General features: G+C 40.9%; 1 protein-coding gene across 1 annotated transcript in view; it reads right to left on the bottom strand.

Moving 5' to 3' along the window:
* Positions 1-14,926, bottom strand: part of HIVEP1 (HIVEP zinc finger 1) — a gene marked incomplete at its 5' end in the record, with an annotated part of 116,326 nt that overhangs the window by 19,770 nt on the left and 81,630 nt on the right. Inside the window, one exon of the mRNA XM_082015382.1 lies at positions 4,678-10,631. Within this exon, the coding sequence (XP_081871508.1) occupies positions 4,678-10,631 (5,954 nt within the window). The remainder of the gene's footprint in view (positions 1-4,677; positions 10,632-14,926) is intronic.

The raw sequence follows: 14,926 nt of genomic DNA, 5'->3' as shown, positions 1-14,926 counted from the left end.
GTGACATTTATAATTTAACAAGGAAAAGAGCAGTGGAAAATGCAGAATATATGCAATAAGGCAAATACCACATAAATATTCCCAGCTGCTGGAGTAATGTAATCCTTAAGTGCCTGATCTTTCAATCCTTAATACTAAGTATTCTTTCCAGATTTAATTTTCAAGAATGAAAAGACAAAGGAAAAAGAAAGATCCCAAACGTATTTGGCCCACACTGTTATCCAAACTATGGTGAAACAGTGTTATAGTATATTGTATATTCACAAAAGCACCTAGAGCGCAAAAACTAACACAAGTCCAAATATCTCTGGATTCTAGCCCCCCTCTTTTTTAACACAAATGTTTATGTACAGAGATAAGATAGTCTAACATAGGTGGTCAAATTACTATCCACTTACCACTGATGTATTTTAATTTCCTGGTTATATGCTATTTTAGCAGTTGTTTCAGTGTCTCAAACATGCAAAATGCTGCTATCACAGACATGCTCTAATAGAGACACTGAGTTTCTGTCACAGAAATGCTTACTGATAATGAAAAAAGGTAGCCTTTTTAGTGTGTATGAAAAATTCCAAATTGATGCTGAAAAGGAGTTGGGTCCTATGTAAATCTTTAAGAGCAGCCACTCTCTAGGGAGCACAGGTTTCTTGTGTGGAAATCCTTTAACATACTTCACCTAAAACCCCCACACTTAACTGGTGGAAAGAGTAGAAAAATGGCAGCGCCGTAAAATGTTTCTCTCCATCATTATTTATGCCTTCTGTTTCTAACACAGTCTTCTTTCTCTTCTCCCATAGAGACAAGGACCATGATTCATTTCTACTTTACTCATTTGCTCCAATTTAACTCTGCCATCTTCAATTACTGGTATAAAACTGGGAAAAAACCTGCTCTTAGAGCTGCCCAGAGACCAGAGTTCAATAGATACTTCTGGTACTTTACAACAACACTTGGAAAAAAAAAATGCTCGCAACCTGAATCATCAAAGTTATACATTTCAGATTAGAATATTCATTAAACATTTTTCCCATTGGCACATAGCCACTTGAGGAAAATGTTTTTAATACCTTTAAGCTTTTACTAGTTTACACATAAAAATCTTCTGCATTTAAGTACTTCCCAGTGGTGAGCTGGACTGTTGTGGCACACCATCCAAGAAAGGAAAGTTTTCCAGTTAGGAGAAACTTTCCATTCTTCATCCTATTCTTGCCCAAAAATCTTCACCCTGGAATACTACACACATTACTGATTCACTTCAGAGAGGGAAGCCGAGATCAGTGTGGGGGCTTGAGAAAAGGCTCCTGATACACCACCAGGGTTTTCAGGTGAGGAAAACTGGCAAAAAAATAACAACAAATAGAACAATAAAATAAAAAGAGTAGGGAGATACAATAAGCCTTTTCCATACAGGTGAGCCTCCTGTTACATTTTAACATGCCGTACTCATTCCAGGAGCTTCTTTCACAATAACATTTTGTGGTTTGTTCTCTGAATCACTGGAACGTGGCAACTTCACCTATTGCCTCTGAGCAGCGGATTGTGAAGAGCAAACAACGTCCTGGGGCTCCTTATTGTTTGCATTCTGTTCATATGTCTCTTCATTTCCCATGGCATCCATTGTTGAAAGACTGCCTTTTTTGTGACAGTGATTAGTAGCAGTTATGCAGCAGCATGAGATCTCTGTAAACACAACTTCGTTCTGGGGGCAAACCCAGGAACAGTTCAGCAAGTGGCTTTATCTTGGTGAGAAGATCAGCAGTTAGAGCCCCATGAGCAGAACACACCAAATCCCTCTGGAAAGAGCTGCAACTGAGAGAGAGGAGGCGAGGCATAGCAGCGCTACATTTTTTTTATTATTGACGAATTGGATTATCGTAGCACTTAAAGCTCTCCGTCAGGTTAGGGTTAAAATGCCCAAACCACTTGAGTGAACACAACCCCCAGAGACCTGCAATCTAAACTGTGGTTCCCGAAGGAACTCAGGACCCTGCCAAGCTTTCAAGCAGGAAATCAATCATGGGGTTTTTTGAGAATTATTTGCTAATCTGTTTGTTGGCTTTGGTTTTGGGGTTTTTTTGGGGGTGTTTGTGTTTTTTTTTTTTTATGGAACATTAATTTCCAAAAGGTCCTCCAACGTTTTCCATCCTCAGTCTCAAACAGAAAAAACAGTAGAATTACAGGGCCTGAACTGAATGATGAATTTCAATTTTTGCTTTTTTTAAACATGGCTTCTGTGAGGAACTTTCCAAGTTGGCATCAGCTATTCCATTACCAGGTCTAACTGGAGACTGGTAATACAGAGGTATATTGTAACAGCAGCATCAGCATCCTGGAAAGCGGCTGAAATCCCTCTGCCTTAGTCATTAGAAGGGAAAGATGACAAACTCTGGAGGTGTTAGGTCATAGTACATGTCAGGTGTTTGAAATTTTTAATTTCTGCCATCCTATACCTCACTTGTACAATCTGAGGTGCCAATTAATCTTTAACTGGCGCTTTCTCGCTGCACTTTCTTCCTTCGTAATGGCTCTGAGTAAAACCTGTAAATCAGCCGTAAGCAGAGCTTGAGCTCTTCATTTTCATCATGCTCATGCACTTCATTCAAAATGTCAGCAAGAAAGACTGAAGAAAGATTAGTAACTGTGGTTCTTTTGTGGCAGAAGCACTGCAAACGTACCTGAGAGCTGCCTATTGCATCATTTAAGTACGCCTAGAGTGTTTAAAAAGGTGCTGTCAAAATATTTTTCAAAATATTATTATCCATGATTTATATTCTAAACAGAATTTGTTTGTACACAAAGTTTGTTTTTCAAGAGGCACACAGTAGCTTTGTAATCAGAGAAGTTCTTCCAATAGACTGTTCTTCGGAAACAGAACAAACGTGAGTCAACGACAGAACCAATGTGAGACTTGCCTTAGAAAGAATTGCTCAACTACGTACAATGAAAAAAGCTAAACCTTCAAGGCCTTTTTTCTTCTTTTTTAATTTAGCACTATTTAAGTACAACTTCTCACAAAATGTACCAGGGAGCGGGCTGAAAAAGGTAATACAAGTTTAAACAGAGGCGGCACACTAACATGGAGGCAACCATTCAGCTACAGCACTAACACAAAGCCAGCAGCCTGTATGTATTTTCTGCACGAAACAATACAGATAAATGCAGGCATTTATCCCACTGATTTCAGGAGGACCAGGTTTCACTCTAGTTATCTTTTGGCCTGAGGGGCTTCAGCATATCCTCTCAATTGCCCCTGTAATTCTGAAACTATTTCTTCCTCTTATGCAGAGTTTCTGATCCTATTGCTCTTTTCCCCACTGACGACTCTGTATCTTAGCAAAACATTTAGCAAACACAGAAACATCCGAAGGTGACCTCTGACAGCAACAGTCTCCGTCACTCAACGTCCACAGAAATACGCATCTTTTCCCAAGGCTGTGGCATGTCTCCTCTAGAGCGGCCGCCGGCCCTACAGATCCCAATTCCCAGCCCGATGCCCGGAGAGTTTTGCTGATGGCAGACTGCAGGATTGGGACAAGTTACGATTGCTTTTACCTCCCCCAAAAAGGTTTTCATGTCCTGAAGGACTCGGGAGAAAGCGAGCTCCAGGGCTAACGCCCCGTTTTTGCCAGCTCCAGAGAGAGGTTCGGCATCAAAGGCACGGCGTACACAGCAAAGCGCAAAGAAGAGCGTGAAGCCGCGCTGTACACCAGGGCTCTCTTGGGAGAGTTTTACGGCTTCATGAGATGGGACAACAAAAGCCGGTCCTGGAGCCACTAAGTAGACCCAGGCATCTCTTGCCACCTTTACCCATTCACAGCGTCAGTTCAATTACTAAGGAACGCTAAATCCAGTGCCAACCGGCACAGCTTTGCTCCTGTACATAACCAAACTGCCCAGCGAGTGAAATCCCGATCACGTGCGTGCAGCGCCGAGCACGCCAAGGAAGTAACAAGAGGCTGCTTTGCTCTGCCACATCTGACCCTGGCGTGACGTAGTGTTTTATGTGGGCCACAAACATTGCCCAGAGTATATTCCGCTGCACAAAGTAGAATGTCATCTCTGGAGCCACAGTGATCCGAGAAGTTGTCACGGTTTTTACGGCAGCCATCATTTTGTTTTAAACTTCGCTATTTTTGTGATTATTTCACACCACTGATTAAGCTAGGTGGGAGAAAGGGAAGCAGTACACTGCTCCTCTCACAGTCAGATGATGGTGAAAAATATTTTCATGGCGTATCCATGGACACCTGTTCAGGCTGAGCACTCTTTTATAACGGAAAATACCAGCTGACTTTTAAGGTAACATACACAATTATGATCTTAAATTCACCTGTTTTAAATTAGAAGTGTTTAACAAATATTTATATCAGAACTATTTTTGTGCTACCCTTTGCATTTAGAAAAAATAGCCAAAAACATTCCTGCCGGAATAAACACTTTGTATATGGACTTAAGTCCAGGAACTAATTTCCATGAAAAGCGATAAATCCTTATGAACAGGTTCCTTAATGGAATTACTTAAGATCTTTTTAGCAGTTTGATCCAGCATAACTAAAATAAATAAGCACACACATTATACATGTCAGGCATAGTACATCCTCTAAAATATGAACAAGCATGATTTCCAAAGAAAATCCTTTGTAAACAATCAGTATATGCCAAGCATAGCTTAAGTACCTTGGTTAAGCTGCTCTTCCACTTGCTTGAATAGACCAATACATCAGACCTGGGATGAGTAGTTCTTGCCTGAGTGTACAGCGGTTTATCAACTTTTTGTTTTGAGTTGAGGAGGGCAAGAGCTACCTTTGTCGACAAACCAAGTGGATTGGGATTGTTGGGACTAATGGTCCAGGTAGAATAGGCTGAGATTTTCTGATCGTTTTGCAGTAGATGCAATGGTTTTCTCTTGAGGAGGTAACACCAGGTAAAACTCGTTGAGGTCTTGAGGCTTGGAAATGACAACCTCTGCATTTCTCCTGTGTTCACCGCAGCCAATGTAGTTATAGGCTTTGCTTGACCCTGGCTATTGATTTGCTTGCTCTCATTATTGTTACTTGGGGACCTTCTTTCTTGACTGCTACTTACAGCCTTGAGAAGAGAACTCTGATTATTCACTGAAGACAATTCAGATGGTTTTCTAACTACAAACAGTGCTGATGCTGAAGACTTAAGGTCTTCAGATTCTGGTGTCTCCTTTAGGGTGTCTGAAACCCCAGTGTCAGATGAGTGACAGTCAGGCAACAGCAGGTCTGAAGTACTAGCTGTGCTGTTTTTTTCATGCTGTGCCACACCATCAGGATCTAAGCGGTGATTTTCAAGAGGCTCTGTGGTGCAAACCTGTCTTACCAAAACTGGCTTCTTCTGCTTACTAGTAGGCTCACTAGGTCTAACGTTCAGTGAATGCAGTGGTCTAGCATCTGTCACGCAAGCAGCTCCACTCTCATCTTTAACACGTTTTTGCTGTTTTTCCATGGCAATATCTAAACTGTTGGCTGGGGAAAGCATTCGTTTACTTGAAGCTGTACCTTCTTGTTGAGGCAAGAGTCCGCTAACCGGCACTTTCTGAATAATATTCAAAGAGCTTGACAAAGGTGAATTTCTGGTTCCACTTTCTGGTAGTGAATTTTCAAACTCAAATGAATTTGGCAAAGTCCTCTGATGATCTTTGTGAGATTTTGGCAGCTGAGTTTTGCCTTCAAGCATTGGCACTGTTGCAACATTTGTTTTGCAAACAGATTGGTTTACCTGATCCTGGGTTACTAAAATGTGAGGAAGGGGTGTAACAGTTGCAAAGCCATAGGACGGCATACTGCTGTGAATACGGACAGGAACCACAAAAGGAGACATCTGATGTATTTGACTACTGCAGTTATTAGGGATAATTTGCTTTAGAGGAGGCACAGAGTATGGATTAGACATGTCAGACAGTTTAGTCTGCAATTCAAAGGAGGACACGTTCTGGTCCACCCCAACTTGACTTGGAACTGTCTGAGTTGATAAAGTATTTTTTAGTAATTTAGAAGAGTATGGCTGACCTATATGTAACGTTTTAACTTGAAGTTGATACTTTGGAGCAAAACAATCCTTTTTTTCATCGGGATGACAAGAAAGAGCATATGTGCCCACTTGTTCCCCTTGGGCTGATGTTTTAGTAGATGTCTGGGAAAGCTGATGGATAGAGGATGGCTGTCCTTGATTATTCAATGCGTGATCTAGAGGTTGCTGAACTGAAGACAGGCTAACAGGGTTACAGTTTTGAACTGCTGAGTGAGGCCTGGAGTGAGCCTGCGAATGCTGAGTACTTGAAGGAAACTCTACTGAAGATTTGCTGGAGGTCTGCAGCCTGTGCAACGGCACTGTAGGCACATCCGTAGCATGAGCTGTCTGAAATGAAGTCGTCGATTTAAGTTGAGGCTGGTGACTTTCTGGAGCAATATTTAAAGATATCTGTCTTACAAATGGCCCCCTCCTCCTTTCTAGTAGAGGCACATGTCCAGTAACTCCATTTGCAGATGACACTTTTGGAGCAGCTATCTCTACAAGTGAGGCAGGTTTTGACAGAGACATGCTTCCACAGTCGAAAGACTTACTCCTGTAGTCCACAACCTCCATTGACGGCTGGGTGCAGCTGATCTGCTCTGAGGCGGCACGTCTCATTTCCCGGTAATGAGGGCCAGGCACAGGCAGTGCATGTGAGCCAGCAGGAATCATGAGGAACTCTGACGACTTACTGACAGGCTCTGCTTTGGGAGGGTTCTCAGCCTTTGAAGTTTCATCTTTATCGAGTGAAGCCGAGAAACTGGAGGCATGAGACAAGCTACTCTCCCGACTTAGGCTTCTGGAAAGCGTGGAGTCAACACTTGATTCAGCAGATGAATGCTCCATTTCAGCCAAGCGAATTCTCTTCTTCTTTGGTGGAAGCTTTTCTGTTGGCAATTTTGATAGTGTTTCACTGCGCTGTGGCCAATTAAACCTTTCTGTCTTTTCCTGATCGCTGCATTGGTTTTCCTGGTCCCTGTCTGGTTCTTCTGTGACCAGTATTTCAGGAACCTGGATGTTATGCTGGCGAACAAGTCTCGACGGCTGAAGCGGTGTGATTCTCTCATTAGAAACTATTTGGCTTCCCTGAACTTCCCCTCTAGGTGCTTCTGACGACAGGGGTTGATGATGCTGGGGAGTATTCAGATGAGAGTGTCTATCCTCTTGGATTACGGCTGTATTCAAAGAGCGGTGCTGTGCAGACTTGTTGGGCTCTTGAGAAGAAACTGGCGATACTCTTTCAAATGACTCCGATTTCTCAAATGAGCTATTTCTGCTCAGTGAATTGGTGTGCTGTATTACTGAAATACCAGTCCCTTGTCTTTTTAACTCCACCTTTTCTTGCACAGCTGAACTTGCCTGCTTTTCAATCAGTGGAGCCATCTTTGGCTCTGTAGCCTGATCTGTGCCTCGAGCCACAAGCTGAATTTGGGAACTTTGAAGTAGAAGGCTGCTTGGCTGTTGTGATCCTACCACTGTTGTTGCACTGTGTTTTGACAGACTGGAAGAATTTGCTGGCTTGCTTTGGCCTTCTGTGTTCTTTGATAGTACGCTCGTATCATTTTGCTGTGGGTCATCGTCATCGCCAACACTTTTCATTTTCCTTCTTTTTCTTATCTGGGGCGTCTGCTCCCAGACACCAGTTGAAGTAGTGACTCTGTAGTGTAGGATTTGAGGTTGTGTACTGTTTGGAACAGTTTTATGCTCAGGCTCTCGGATTGCTGCTTTAGTTTTAGGTCCATGCAACTCTGAACAATAAAATTTCTTGTGGTTTTCAAAATTTTCTAGTTTTCTGTATCTGTTTCTGCAGGTTTCACACTCAAACATTGTTCCTCGCACCTGAGGGGACTTCTTAGTTTTTTCTAAATTTGATCCCTGTGCCAGGGACTTGCTCCTTTGCAATAAAGATTCATTTGATAAATTACACCCCAGATAACTCTCTTCTACAGATCGCACCGGTCCAAGAACTTGGCTTTCACCAGTAGAAGAATCTTCTATTGCTGCCTGTCTAACAAGGGTCCGAGGATGTCCACCTTGATTTAGTGGAGTAGCAGGTCCTGATACAAAAACATCATCGTATAAAGAGCCAATTTTGTCATCAAACGACTGACTTCCTCGAAGGGGATGGGAGGGAGGTATTACATTTGGAGGTACTGCTGAGTAACTGGTAGTAGGCATGGAATTGCTTCGTGTTATAGGTAAACAGTCAAGGGAAGGTACAGAAAGAAGAAAAACTTGCTTTGATTTCTCAGTGGGTGTGAAAGGAGACTTTGGTATATCAGAGCTTGAGCTAGTTCTTCTTCCCATGGGCTTTAAATCAAACTGGAAAGAGTCCTTAAATATGTAGGATTTTGGTGAATCTATACTTCCTCTTCTTGAAAGAGATGTTCTTCTTGGTTTCACACTATCTAACTGTTTGTCATCCACAACAGCTTCATTATCAGAAATTAGCTTTGAGATACGCTCCTCAAGAGTTTTTGTTGCCATGGGAGGTCGCATTTGGCCAGAGAGAATCAGATTTTTTTCGGCACAAACAGTTTGTACCACTGATGCTACCACGCCACTTGCTCGTGGCGCACAGGGCAGGTTTTTATTTGGATCTTTCTCAGAGGTCAGCAATCCTCTTACGAAAGGAGCTGGTGGGCTCATCGTTTGATCGGCACTTTCAGAACGAGAGAAATAACCAGAATCAGTACTACCTAAACTTCTAGGGCTCAAAAGACATTTTCCTTGCTGATCTTGGGAACCCTCGGTTGCCTGCTGTCTCTGGAGCTGAGCATGTGCCACTCCTACTGCGGATCCCAGCTGTTCCTCTAATAGGCCTATTTCTACTTTCTGGTGTTGCTTTACGTCATTCTCCTTGAATGAGGCTGTATGTGTCAAATTTGCCTGAAGAGCTGTCACTTTAAAATCTCCTTTTCTCTGTGCTGCAGCAAGCTCAGGTGCTGGTTCTGTCACTTTTGGGCTATCGGCCCTTAATGGAGAAACATTTACAGGATGAACTACTACTTTTGGTAAAGCTGCCCTTACTTGAGGTTCTGTATCATGTAATGAAGAGTCACCCGGTATACAATCTGGGTTGCTTAATGGAATAGGGCTTCCCTTCCGTAATGTTTCGGCACTCGAAATGACTTTCACTATTTGTGCAGGTTCCGGTTCTTGATCATCTTGTCTTTCATCAGCAGTGCCTTCATCTTCACTTTCACCACTTTCTTCCACATCTGAATGAATGCTAAGTGCTTTGTCCGAGTCATGAGATAAGAAGAGGCCACCTGAATCTGGTTGTAGGACAAGTCCAAGTTTGATAGCATGTGCGTGAGACTTTTTGTGCTTGTACAGATTGCTTTTGGTTTTAAATGAAAACCCACACGTCACACAAGGATACGGTCGCTCTCCAGTATGGGATCGGATGTGCTTTTGGAGAACACTGGGCTTGGCACAGGCCCGATTGCAATACTCACAGACGTACTTCCCTAGCTTTTTAGGCTTCTGGTCTTTTAAGAGGTTACATATTTGTTCTACACCATGGTTTACAACTGATGCTATCTGGGCTGAATTATACATGGGACCTATAGACAAGTGTGTTGAACTCGATGTGCTAATTGACAAAGGTGACGACGAACTAGCTACTAACTGGTTTTGAGGAAAGACCTGAGTTACAGTAGAAGAAGAGGTGTGAACAACAGACGTAGTTACTGCTATGCTGTATATCTGCTGGAGCTTGGGGTTTTCTTGACTCTGCTGTTGTACCAGCGACCTAGTGAAACTTGGACACATAACAACCTGGTGATTTTGCTGACTGGTTTTAGTAATAAGGTCTTGTGAATGAGAAACTGATTGGCCTTGTGCTTGTCCAGTCTTGGCTGTTGTTGCTACATGCACATTGTTTGACGTACATGGGTAATAGTGAGGTCCAGCTGTAAACTCATGCTGTGACAAAGCAGACTGACTTTGGACGCTCATTGTATTGGACATGAGACTAGAAGAGGTGCTTACAGTTTTATTTGGTCTCAGTTTCTCTATCTGCATCCCATAAGGGGGGCACTCCTGTGCTAGGGTGTTCAGTTCAGGCTCCATAGCTTTTAATAAGACATCGAATGCAGTACGTGTACATGGGGATGAGGTACTGCAATCAACAAAATTAATACATTCATTACTGTCAGTCTTTGTATTACTTGATGAGGAGTTTGAGAGAGGCTTCTTCTCTGGTGAGTTCAGTTGGTTTGCATCAGTATCCTCCACTGCCTGTTTACCCAAATCTAAGGACTGATGCGTCAACGAAAGCTTTGTCTGCATTGATGTCTCAGACTTGGTTGTTTCAACACTTATCTCACTACTAAGCGCTCCCCCATTTTGTTTGGTACATTGATTTCCATTTTGCATGGGTAGGTGATCCTGTGCTGTGGCGTGTTCGGAGGCATCTGGAAGAGCTTTTAGCGGTGAAGGGTCTACTTTTTGCTTAACCTTGGCTTCGGCGGGGCTTCTCAAAGGTGATTTTGGTATCTTTTTTAGATGGTTTTCAGTCACAATCTTTTTTCTTTTCACACCCTTAATTGTATCTTGGGTTCCTCTAGTACCAGCATCGGTGATTTCTGTTAAAACACAGACAGAATAAAAAAAATATTAAAACTGGATAATGCAGTATATTTTTTATTCATACCATTTTATCATCTCTAAGTTTCAACAGTAAGCTCTGGGGCAACAGGACTGTCCATTTCTCCAGTCTCCAATATTTTTTAACAGTAAATGTATCTTAGCGGAGATCTATTTTGTTTTCACCTAAAAAGAGGAATACTTTCTAAGTGATGCTGTAAGACATTACAAAAGTAATTCACTATAGGAAAAGCTTCAAAGGAAATGTAAGAAAAGAAAAGAAAAGCTACTGAAAGAATATTTTACAGTTTATAGCAACTCCTTTTCAGATAAAGTAAAAAGAAACCTCTCTCTTGCACTTGCTTAAAAATTCAAATCATTATAGCAGGAAATGAAGAACCAAGACACAAATCTGTTTTCAGATCATGTTTGTCATTTTTCCATCTATATGTTGCAGTAGTCAAGGAATGAAGACGACTTCCTCACGGTTATATTTGTAAGTAGATTTATCATGGAAATGGCACAACCACCTACACCATCTGTCAAATACTGTATTTCAGAGCTCCAATTACTGAACTTCAATAGCATTTCAGATGAGCAACTACTGTGGATGAATAAAATCAGTCACACTTAAATGATTTTCTATTTGTGCATCATGAAACAAAATAAACTAAATTTGAATTATTTAATTACTAGCTACACTTGTTGCTGATTTTAAGCAGGTATGCACACAGAGTGTCAGGGCTGTAGTGAAGAGCAAATGAACTGGAATATTATTGGGCAGAATAACTTTGTAGCAAGTACTTATATTTGTACAGAGTCCAATTTCCTCTATAGCAAAAAATACACATAGAATGAATTTTAGTGTTGACACTTACAAGCTTATTTTTTTAATAAGTACTTGATGTTACACACCTTTGTTTACCTTAACAGCGTGATACTTAATCTGTTAGTTAATTTATTATTTTTTTTTTACCTCTTTCCTAACATCTATTCAGTCATAGCCATTGCCTCAGCTACCATCACTGGTAGTGCAGAGGAAGCTAAATATTAAATGGAAGCAAATCCATTTTCTTAAGCTTTTACAACTCATTCATTAGGTTGTCAGCCAAAAACATATTAATCTGATTGCCAATATTCAAAGTAAAGGAAGAGTCTGATGTGACTAGAGGGCTGACGCCTCTGAAAAGGTTCAGCTGCATACACATTTTGGGAAGCAGTACTGAGTAACTCCATGTAGTATGTTTACCTGCACAGAGTAACTCGGGAACAGAGGTTAATGTGCACTTCTGGGTAAAGAAAAGCCTTAAGACAATGTATAAAGGGACAACAACAACAACAAGTAACAACAAAAAACAATTTCACATGAATCAAAGAGAAAATAACAAGGTAATTCTATAAAAGGGTGCTTTGAGCCATGGTTTGGTCATCTCTCTGAACCATGGCCATGTTAATTGAGCATAAGTAATTTGGTTCCTTTTATGCACACATTGCAGCTTAAAAGCTGCAATAAATGGGATAAATCCCATCACAACGATGCCTCCACACGGATCACACTGCCGGTGTTCGTACCAGAGTGCTCCGGGAAGAGCTGGGCAGATTACACGCAGCTGGGAAGAGAAGAGTGCCAGGAATTGCAAACAGCCAAGCAGACAAACATACACAAAAAGACTAAGGTGTTTTATACTGCAGTAATTGAACAATCAAATGATGTGCTGCTTCCTGATGCCTCAGAATATTAAATAACTACTATTCCTGGCTTTCAACCATTTAGTGCAGAGGAACAAGCATACTCAACCTGCACCACGCTAGTGAACTGGAAACCAACGCAGATGAAAGGTGTAATGTGGCTTAAGAAAGCCTTAAAGAAAGTTAAAAATGTATCTCTACTGTACCAATCAAATAATTAAAAATATGAATTCATTATGAATACAAGATCAGAATCCTCCATAATCTACTTATGCTTTACTTTTTAGAAATGTTGTTCAACACATGCCAAAACATAAAATTTGAGAAATTTAAAAGCAAAGAAAGAAGAATAAAGACAGGCAAGTTATGTACTGCATTATGTACGGAAATAGTAATTTTCTTTAGTCTTCACAACCACCAATTGTGCTGCTTCTATACCAATGAAATGCAGTTTACAGAAATAATGAAAACTAGTTTCTTTCTTGTATTTCTGACTCTGCATCTTTTGTGATTCCAGAGATGGAGTCGCAGGTTTGCTTCAGTGCACCTGTCCATAAAATCTTGTAAAATGTACTTTCATAACAAGGCTTAACAGTAGTTTAAGTCCTGTGCCTAGTTTACTACTTGATAATTTAGAAATCCTTATTACTAATGGAAATACCTCATGTTTGCTAACAACCAAATTTCTAGCCTATTCAGGGAAAAAAGGAATCCCTGACAGCTTTGTTTCACTTATTTTTAGCTTTTCATTCTTCTTTTTGTATTCCCAGTTTATGCTGAAGATGTTCCATTCCACATTTTGTTAATCTATAGCTGCATGCTTGCACAAAGATCAACTGCATCAATATTTCCAGAGGCAACAACAAAACTGGCAGAAAGCATCAGTCCCAGAATGCTGAACACTCCTCTGCCTTTCAGAACTATAAACTTTCAGGAGCGTGATAAGTTGCCAGGGCCATGTACCCACATCAACAAGCTGACCCTGAACAAAGAGAACATAAAAACATCCTCATGTGGGGGGGGAAAAAAAAACCCACACAACTTGATCTGCTTTTCTTTCTCTCCCTGCCACTCCATGTGCTCTGCTCTCTCCCTCTGCAATCACAAAAGCCCGTCTCATCGTTCAGCAGTAATTCCCTTTTTTCTCAGGTGGTGAAGTGGTGTTGTTGAGAAGTGCTGTCACCTCAATCAGTTGTCCAAAACGTATATATAAAAGATGTATTATATCAAATAGGATTAAGTTATCCAGCCCAAGAGAAAAGGTGCCATTGTGCTCAGCACCTCACTTTTCACATCCCATGGACATTAGAGCATCTCATTCGCACTTTGCCTGGTTGGCTTTGTTCAGCTTTACTATCGAGATTCTCTGTTTAATTATTTTGCTTCCGTACAAATTCTACACTCAAAACATGACAAGAAAAACTGCTCTTTCTAAACATGATTTTGTTCACCTGTAATTTCTCTGCCGCACTTTGCTCTGTGCACAGGAAATAGGGCAAAAGAAAACAAGCGTGATGGTGTAGATAGCAATCTGGCAGAGTAACTCAAGCAGCAAATAAAGGAAAGGTGTAAGAGATCTGATTTTTTCTTCCGAAGCATTTGCTGGTGAACTAGACAGTGTCTTGACAAAATGATCTCAATGGTTTTGTTTAAGTAACTTCCAGAACTGCCTGTCTCAAAGCCTATGTGTCATTATAACACCCACTCTCTTTCTCTCCCTTCTAACAGAGCTATGTGCTTGCACTTAAAGAAAAGGAAGAGAACCGAAGAAGGAACCGAAGCAAGGCACCAAGCTCCCTTCTCCGTCAGTGCTACCCTGTGAAAGATGGAACAAGCAACCACTACCTGCCTCTACAGCCCAACGAACAGCATAATTTTCATCTCACGTCCTCACTTTATGTTGCAGAATTTAAAAAAATCACTGTAGGTTTACATACAGAGACCAGATTTTCAAATCCAAGTGCCTAAGCTTGAGCTCCTAAATCAGTTCTTCCACTCCCAGGGCACCACAAGTAAGATCAAGCCTCTTCTGAAAGTGTTCAAATACTAATTCATGTCTTAAACATACAACTAAGAGGTTACTCCAACACCTAACAATGGTAGCAATCCAAAGATGGAAGGGTTTTCAAAGGAGAAAGACCATTACTATGGATCTTATTCTGATTAAAGCTAAGCTTCCCGGTGCCTTTAGATATTCAAAATATTCTTATTCTTGACATCTGATACTTATTTAATTTTGATTTCACTATTGAAAGCACTCATGAATCACCCCACTGGGTCTGTTTCCATGAATAAGTAAAGAACATGATTATGACATAAAGAAGTAAGTCTTGCCGGCAAATGTAAGGCCACCAGAACTTACATTAAACACAGCACGGCATAACTAAACTTTCATTTTTTTATTCAATTACCTCTTTAGCTTCATACTGCCTCCTACATGTTAAGAGCAGCCACAAATATTTTTCCTAAAATTATAGTTTTTTCCAAAGTATAATAAAAATTTAAAAATAGCATTTACATAAACCACACATACAACTATGAAAATGTTCACAGTCAACAGAAAGTTTTTAACAAGATTAACCCATGTGCAGTGTTTAATTTTAAG

This window comes from Phaethon aethereus, assembly GCF_964289735.1.
Source record: "Phaethon aethereus genome assembly, chromosome: 2".
In the NCBI taxonomy this organism is placed as follows: domain Eukaryota; kingdom Metazoa; phylum Chordata; class Aves; order Phaethontiformes; family Phaethontidae; genus Phaethon; species Phaethon aethereus.
The sequence above is the reverse complement of the archived record's forward strand: the minus strand, read 5'-3'. Positions and strand labels throughout refer to the sequence as shown.